Source organism: Saccostrea cucullata, unplaced genomic scaffold (assembly GCF_032062105.1).
Source record: "Saccostrea cucullata isolate Sc308-1 unplaced genomic scaffold, CSIRO_AGI_Scuc_v1 ctg12757, whole genome shotgun sequence".
Lineage (NCBI taxonomy): Eukaryota > Metazoa > Mollusca > Bivalvia > Ostreida > Ostreidae > Saccostrea > Saccostrea cuccullata.
The window spans coordinates 1-9129 of record NW_026929138.1 but is presented as its reverse complement, the minus strand read 5'-3'; the positions used below and the strand labels follow the sequence as shown (position 1 = coordinate 9129).

The 9129-nt window shown below is 33.8% G+C and overlaps 1 protein-coding gene across 1 annotated transcript; it reads right to left on the bottom strand.

The window, feature by feature from the left end:
* Nucleotides 1-2758: 2758 nt before the first annotated feature.
* LOC134279879 (quinone reductase-like) lies at nt 2759-7648 on the bottom strand. The gene is made up of 3 exons (XM_062762294.1): nt 7298-7648; nt 3507-3746; nt 2759-3158 (listed from the first exon to the last, which is right to left on the bottom strand). The coding sequence occupies exons 1-3, from the start codon at nt 7428-7430 to the stop codon at nt 2905-2907; spliced, it is 627 nt and encodes a 208-aa protein (XP_062618278.1). The 5' UTR covers nt 7431-7648; the 3' UTR covers nt 2759-2904.
* Nucleotides 7649-9129: the final 1481 nt, after the last annotated feature.

Genomic DNA, 9129 nt, shown 5'->3' with positions numbered 1-9129 from the left:
TGCAAGAAAAAAAAAAAGAAAACGGGACCGTCGGGAGCCGGGAGTCGGGAAGACTGGATTTACCGCGTGCACGTTCGTTTGTCGTGTTTTTATGTACGTTTGTACTGCAAAGATGGTCGTTGGTTTTGCATTCATGTATGTTTGTTACGTACTTGTTCGTTGATTATGCTTTAATGTATACTTGTTCAGCGAAAAGGTCTGTTGATTATGCATTGTATATCATTTGTTAAGTTTTTATGGTCATTGAAATAAAATAATTGGTTGTTTTCTTATTTTTGTAATTTTTGCCCTTTCCGCTGCCCATACTACGTACCGAGAAAAAAAGAAGCTAGCATTTCTTCCCAGCATTTGGATAACTAGTATTTAAGATTCAGTAAGAGCTTTAAAAGACAGTGTGGTTTCATGAGATTGTGGCATTACAATAAAGGTCGTTTTTAAAGATAACCTACTTAGACAAAGTGCTTTTGAGGCATTATCCCCTGATGCTGTACTATACGTATAGTATAGCAAGAGCATGATCGTACGAATACTTTCTAAAACGAGGCAAGCTAATGACGAAGAAGTTGATGATACAAGATAAAAACAGTCTAATTTAAAGTCACAATTTCTCAAATTCTATGGTCGATACAATGGCCTTTTCGAAAAATACAATTCGTCCTTATGTTGAATGTTGACTGGGTTTTATTAAATACAAATTGTGAGACCATTATTTACACAGTTGAATTGTCTGTGGTTATTCTTATTGCCCCATCATGACAAGAAGCACACGGCAGGTATCAAAGGTCGACAGGGGATTTCTCGTCCTCAGCGTCTAATCCATCTCCAATTTTTGTAGAGGTCTCTGTTTCCTCTGCTTCCAGTTTGTATTTTTGAGTAAAGGATCACTTCACTGTACATAGGGATCTGACCTATAGGACCGGGCTTGGTTTTATTCTCTACAAAAAGCTTGTCGATTTCCGTTCTGATTAATGACATTAGGCTGAATGCATATAACAATTTGTTTTTCCTAAATCTTTATTTCAGTGAGTAGAGATAGAGGGAACCCTTTTTTTATTGATTTTCTGAGTTTGTTATCTCCAAATGTAATAATTGATATTTGTCTTTACTTCTCATTGTACATTAAGGTAATGTCTACTGCCTCTGAAATTCTATTCTTAATGTCTATGCTATTTATTCGTGGATATAATAATAACCTGTCTTTAATGTCATATGTGTGCAAATTATAAAGGCCTACATGAAATTCAAGTGAGTGCATTTACAGAAATATGAAGCCAAAATCAATGTGATTAAATTCTAAGGGATATATACAATTGAAATTCATCGCAGCTCAATGCTGCCAGGAATACCTGTATTGAGTAACACATTGTGAGTTATTCTTGTCCTCGAAGAAAGTGTGCTTATTGAGGTTCGTTCCATCTGACTGACAACTGTACATTGGATTGTTACGATTTGATATTTCTTTAGTGTTTCTTGTATCAAGAATGGGAATGCATAAGGGAAGGAAAAATACACAAGTCTATAAAAAAATTAAAATAGTCTTTGAAAAGGCGAAAGTGTTGTACCAGGTGGATTCGAACCCCCGACTTTAAAAAGAGAGTATCCAAGGTGTAAAAGTCAGCGCTTGTATCAACTGAGCTAGTCTGACTATAAGAATGTTTGGCATAAATTTAGAGAAGATTTTGAAAATCTGGTTTCCTTATTTTTTTGTAGGTTTTTTGTGAATTTCGACCCCAGGGCAGGGGTGCCCCTAAAAAACTCTTATCTTAAATTATTCATTACATCCTAACCTATCAAAATATTATAATTTTATTTAGGGGCAGGCCTGCCCTGATGGACTTCAAGGCCAAGTTTCATGCAAAAATCAACGCTTTAACGGACAAAATGGTGTTTCGGTCAACTTTGGAGGTTTATTGTTAAGTTGTAAATAATAAATTTTAGGTATAAAATACAAATTTAAAAAATTTAGACATATATACGGTAGAAAACAACAAATAAAGATTGATTTTTAAATGTCACTTTTTCCGGGAAATTGTTCTCTCCTATAGGTCAATTCCTTTGTTAAAGCGAATACATCCAAATTTGTGTCGATGAACCCTTGAGCTTGATTTGTTCGTTAATTTCACATTTAGAGAGACTGAGATACCTTTTCTTTTGCAACTTCACAGTCTATTATCTAGATTTGTTACTGCAATTTTTTATCACATGTATCAATGATTAAAAATTATAAAGTCGCAATCAGATTCGGAAAATGGTTTGCAGACAAGAAGACCCAAAAGACATATTTGAATTCACTCGTAAAATGAGATATAATGATCTTTTCACATTTGCGACATGTATTAAACTGATTGGCGCTTTAGCAATTTTATTAAATATGGTTGAAGTTTGATGATAAGGTCATTTATAACAAATAAAAAAACTATAGGCGGGTTTTATTGTAAAATATGTAAAAGTACAAAACATATTTGATAAAGATAATATGTTTTACAATTTATTCAGAAAATACGACATATTTTTTTTAGGAAAATTGACATTTTTTTGTACATATGAAGTTTTATATCTCTTATTGGATGCAAGGTATGTTCATGAACAATTGTGTTTCATCAATGCGTCGTCCTTCAAATTACAATAGTTTCAATATAGAATGTTAGTTAGGTTCTACAATTGTATTGTTCACAACGAATTATAATCATATTCAGTACTAGTGGGATAGTAAAAAATGAAGTACAGTATACATGTAGTTCATGTTTCGTGATTTGTTATGTTTGAATTATCCTCCCTAGCTTTCTTAAAATGTATTAAATAAATGCCACTTATTTCATTTTTATATGCATTATTTTTGGTGTTACTGAGTAATATGAGATCAGGTTTCTCCTAATTGAAAAAAAAGCCCTAAAACACCCTCCATCAAGACCCGAACATGAAAGATGAGGTAGGTAGTCCATCTTTCAGTCTGTGATTCTTAGTGGCGTTTGCCATCCACTCCAGTTGTTGTAACATTGGATCCACCTCCGAGTTTAACTTTTCATTGATAGGCTTCCCATCTTCATCAATAGCATCCTGAACAAACGGGATAGCGAGTACTCGGGATACACAGGGAGAGGCCAGCACTCCCATTATTGTCCTTAGTGACGTGGACGAGCAATACCCTCCATAGGGACCTAAATAAAGAAATGTGTGTGACATAAAATGCATTGATAAAGAAAACGTTTGTTTGATAATGATATGTTTTTATCTGACATTGCAGTGTCCGAACATCCATGAACACTCATAGTTTTAGATAAAAGTTGTTATCAGGCAACCGCTGTTGTTTATAATTTCAGATACTAGTAGTTTTTGTGTTTTTTGCTGTCCGTATGGGAAAAAAAGGGGGGGGGGTTCATAATATGCACAAGACCTATGATAAAAGTAATCATAATCGTATATTCACTTGTATATAAACATATAAACACGTATATAGAAATTTACGCTTCAAATACAAAGAAAAATGCTTTGTATATGATACATACCCATGGAATAACACACTAAACCACTAGGTTTGAAGCCATAAGATCCGTCGGGAAAGGTGTCTAGGAAATTCTTCAGAGAGGCAGGAATACTGTTGTTGTATTCGGCTGACACTATGACGAAGGCGTCCACATCCCGGATCTGTTTTTCGCAGTCTAGGAGGTTCTGTGGAGCCCCTGTACGCTTAGGTCCATAGAAATGGACTGGTTGTTTGACCATGGGGAAGTTCATTGCCAGAAGATCTTTAAAGTATAATACATGTATAATTTATAAAGAAAGGTCAATGGCACTGTTAATCAAATTTGTCAGCTAAGTTACTGTTGAATGTTCTTAACATAAATATTTTTCTTGAATATTTGTCCGTTTGTCCTGTTAAAGAAGATGGGCGATCTATGCGAGCAAACCGCCTGTACCTCGACAACCATAATAGTGAAAAATAAAGTTATGGTATGCTTTTTAATTAAACTTTAATTCTACATTTTTTTTTTTTTTTTTTTGATTTTTCGAATAGAATCATGGTAAATATGTACTAGAAGATTAATTTATGAAAAAAGACATAAAAGTATAATTGGACCTGGGATTTATATTCCGGAATTTAAAGGGGGGGGGGGTGGTTGAAGGGCGATCCCTGTCCACAAGTACCTGTGGAGTTTTAAACTTAATTTTATTTCAATTTTGAACTTTCATATTTCATTCATATATTTTAAAGGATGTTTCAAGAGCATTTTATAATAATTTTCATCAAAATAAATTAATTAACTTACAAATATTAGAGAAATAAATAAATAAAAATGAATATGTACTCATACTCAAATATATATATCAAATCTATTTATAGAAAAGTGTTTTTCTTACTTAAGGATATTTTTCTAGGTACAAGATATGTGAAAAAAATCAAGTTATTTTATTACCGCTTATTTGCAGCTTATACAATGCAATCGATGTGATTTCGTCTTTGGCTTTAAAAGATAGACCTGCTTTCACGTATAGATAATGCTTCACTGATTGACTGAAACCAACAACTTCAACAATGAAATCCTACAGTGCGATTAAACGGCTCAAAGAAGATTAAAGATTAAGGTACCTGTCCTCTTATGACCTTGAAATATTAATAATTACAGTACCTAGCCATAAGTGAGTCATAATTTTATTTTTCAATTATATATATTTCATGGAAAAATGCTTTTTTCTAAAAATATTATTCCATTGCTATTTGATGCTTTTTTCTATGACTAAACTAAAAACACCAAAAAATACAATTTTTTTTTATAGTTTCTTCACATTATTTAATAAAAATAATTTTATCTTTAAGCATAACAGTGAATCCACAGGTCAAGTGCAATGTCGCTTGATGCACATTGTATGTACTGTACATGTCCTTTTATACAGATCTAGAACAGCTGGAATGTTATTAGTTCACCTGAACTGAAAGCTCAAGCGAGCTTTTCTGATCACATTTTGTCTGTTGTCCGTCTGTCTGTAAACTGTTCACATTTTCGACTTCTTCTCAAGAACCACTGGGCCGATTTTTCCAAACTTGCAACAAAGCATCCTCGAGTGAAAGGGATTCAAGTTTGTTCAATGGCCACAATTGATGAACACTGTTTTACTTAGGAATATATAGGAATTTTTTTTCAAAGACAGCAAAGTCATGATTTGTCATATTTTAGTTGGACCGGGGGGATGTAAGTTCAAATGTAAAGGGCAATAAAGCAACAGTCAAAGAGATTTGCAAGCATCCTTAGTTAGTGTAGATTTTTAAAAGTTTGTTCAAATCATACCCCTCTCCCCAGGCCTTTGAGGATTCGTTGGGACCACTTTTTGGTTTAAACTTTTCAATAGTAAACTGATATCTGCTTTTTTCCTAGCGACAGTGCTAAGGTGAGCAATGTGGCCTTGGGACCTCTTGTTATTAATAGTGACACAAAGTATCTAAGGAACCAAATGCAATCACCTCCTTCTATACATGTATGTGCCTCTAACTCTTTATTACCTATGAGTTCCAACCCATGGTCTCCTATATATGTATGCAGTAATTATTGGGATATGAAAGAGAAACAACCAGTGTTTGGATGACCAAGGTCCAAACGTTTGTTTTATCAGCACCAAGGAAGTTGAAAAGTTTGATCAAATGAAATTTATATACAGTGCATCTGTAAAAAATGTACACAAACTTAAAATAATAGAAGTGGATGGATTGATTGATTGATTTATGTTGTTTAACGCTCCTCTCGAGAATTTTTCACGCACATGGAGGCGCCACCACTTGCCGATGGAGAGCTACAAAGTTTGTCCTATACTCGGCACTTCGGGCCATTGAGCAGAGAGGGATCTTTTTCGTGCCAGCACCTACTGCGACACGAGACCTCGATTTATACGGTCTCATCCGAAGGATCGGTGTCTCCACGTCCCTCAGTGGGATTCAAACCCTAACCAATGCGCCATGCGGGCGACCAATAGTACTGTATATCGATAATGAACTTTTATTGGGTGCAAATTTCTACTTTCTACGATATCCTTTTAAAGAATTCAAAGAATCTAAAACCGCACATTAAGACACATGGAATATGAACTTCAGTGTAATGGACAAATTCAATTTCGAAAGTTCAGGCTTTATTTGGAGACATTCGATAAAATATTTCTAATTCAATGAGTTTTTTTCGCATGGCAAATTCATTTAGTTTATGCTACCAATTGTTTAATTGTTTAAAAAATTGTAATCATTTATTTATATAGTAAAGATTAATAGTGGATCTTTATATTTACGATATATTGTAAATATTACTATGCACATGAAGTTAAAAGAAATCGATAGGAAGGTTTCTATATAGTGTTTATTGATAGGGGAAATTGGTTATATATGTTTTGCAGAAGCTTAACTACACGACATAAGAAAAAGGTGTTGTCTTCACACTTTTCAATAGGTCCATTATATAGTTCCGTGTTGTGCTTAAACACGTGTGAAAAACACTTATCAGCCACGTTTAATATATAGGGGGAAAAGTGAAATACATGTACAAGTAAAATGAACGTGTCAATTGATAATAACATGACCACGTGTTGTAAGAGGATTGCGTTTCACGTTTCAAAGAGATACGTGTAATAACATGGGAATATCAATTCGAAGATTTCACTTATTAAGGAGGCTGGTGGGGGGTGGGGGTGGGGGGGGTGATAACAAGTAAACCAACATATATAACTTAATTTTTTTTTAGATATGAAATCTTAAAATTTCAACTATCATTTGGCAAACAAAAATTTCATGGATTTCAGTTTTAAAATTTGAAATTTTTTGTATATCTTTAAATTATATTGAGTTCTTCTTCTAAAGGACATCATAATAGTATGAAAATGACCATAACCAACCAGCCCTCTTAAAAATATGTAAAATTTAAATGAAATTTAGTTCTTTTAATTTGTTTGTTTGTAACTTGATTTTACCGAATTATGTCTTTATACAATACAAATCGGCAGAGAAATTTTACATCATTCTATTGTAATAATTTACTATTTCTAGTTCCAAATCTTTCTTCAATTTGAATCCGTAAAATAAGAAGAAAATAGCACAAGTGAAGAATATTGGCATTGTATGGAACACAGGCACCATTCAAGATCGTTTCAAATATTTTTGATCATGGCTAAAAATGAACTTGGTGTACGTGTTTGTTATAGACAGCTTGCATCATCTCAATGTCAACGGTTTATGAATTCGAACTTCGTGTTGAGTTCCGAAATCACAAACCCTTGACATTGTGAGGATGGACAGCTTAAACTAGTTCCTGGGCATCCTTACCGTAAAATGTCACTTCGAAGTTTCTCTCCTCCAGCTTCTTCCTCACAAATTTGGCCACTTTTATTCCTTGCCTTCCATCACGGATACTCCCTAGAATCAGTAGTACCTTAAGTTTGCTGCCAATACTTGCCATTTTTAATGCACTCTGATATAACAACTTTCCTGAATCGTCTATTTCTAGTTCTATATAACCTCGTTTACACGAAAAGTTACGTTCAACACCTTAAACACTCTCAGTACATTTGCACCTAATCATAATGGTGCGATTAACATGGTACATATAAATACCGCGACATTGTTCCGAGGTGACCGCTAGACGCAACCCTCGTGTGAACTTTTGATATTGATCCACTCTCCTCCCCGAGTGTTAAGATTTTCTTTGTTTTGCAAGACAAATATACTTTCCAATGTAAATTCTGCTTTTTCTTAACGTAATTATCGAAAAAATTATTCACATCCACGGATGTAGCTGAGGGTTCAAAAACTCACATAGGCCCTTTTGAATTTTCAGAGTTACTAAATTTACATTATATAAATATTGCATGTAGTTGAGTGTAACATTGAAAATTTTCACCCCAAGAAAACCATTGTCAACCGAGGCGCAGCCGAGGTTGACAATGGTTTTCGAGGGGTGAAAATTTTCAATGTTACACTCAACTACATGCAATATCTATTATATTATACTGAATGTTTTATACAAATACATATAACAGTGAACCGTGCGCGCATAAATTCTGCGCAGTCACTATTTTTTGTAATACCACCCGTCGTCAAGCAGTGTTGACTGTTGCTACGCTGGAGGGCGTGGCTTCATTATTCAGCGGGTAGTAGCGTTTTTTAGCAAATGTTTCTCGACCAATCAGATTCAACTAATTTACATGAAAGTATAATATTATAGATTATGACACTTTAAAGAAATGCAGACCACTGGGAGAAATATTAAGCTATTTGCACAAAATAAGGTTTTGGGAAAAATTATATTTTTTTATCTGGGTCCGGTTTTCTTAAGAGTCTTACGTGATTGAAAAATCCTAGATCCCTGCATGATTCGAGAATTTTATAATTACACGATGAGTAAAATGTCGAAGTAAGGTCTGAAAATATTCTGTAGGCTATTATATCTACAAATTAGGAAGATCAAATTTTTCTGCATGCTGTTATTTTATTATCATAACTGATAAAATTGCGAGTCGAAGTGAGGATATCATACCTTATGTTTCTTACCGTAAGACAATGCAGTCATTAGAGAACTATTATTCTTTATACTCAAAAAATTAAACTGCAACACGCACTCCGCGCCCAAACGTAAGTTTTGCATTACTGACCCTTATTTGAACTCCTCGTTATACTTCCGATAAATCTTCTTATTGCAGTCTATTCACACCATTATATATGTATGTACTTGGAATTTATAAACGAATCAAACGGAATGAATGTACTTTATCAGGAATAAAGTGTCTGTACTCTATAACAAATATATAATAAACAGCAGTTTCCAACGTACATGCACATATGCATATGAATATATATATTCGAACAGAAAAAGAATTTAAACGAAATTAATGTTATACACCAACTATCTACATGTATGTACTGTACAAGACAGAAAACACACTACTGTATGAATGCCATCTCTGGCACATTTTATTGTGTATGTTGCAAACTCATTATAGATAAAATAAAATAAGCCAAAAAGAAGAGGGAGATAACGATTTTGAGATATCAGATAAAAAGCCTCTTTAAAGTCTTTTCCAAACAAATATTCTGACCTGATAATAAAGTCATAAAATACCCGTGTTGCAAAAAAGGATTTACACTATGTTCCGTAAAGA

Bases quoted from the DNA above. Each gene is read 5' to 3' on its own strand.
- LOC134279879 (XM_062762294.1), bottom strand. From the start codon at position 7,430: ATGGCAAGTATTGGCAGCAAACTTAAGGTACTACTGATTCTAGGGAGT. The intron at 3,747-7,297 runs GTAAGGATGCCC...TATACTTTAAAG, and splicing joins CTTCGAAGTGACATTTTACG to ATCTTCTGGCAATGAACTTC. The intron at 3,159-3,506 runs GTATGTATCATA...TTCTTTATTTAG, and splicing joins TTTAGTGTGTTATTCCATGG to GTCCCTATGGAGGGTATTGC.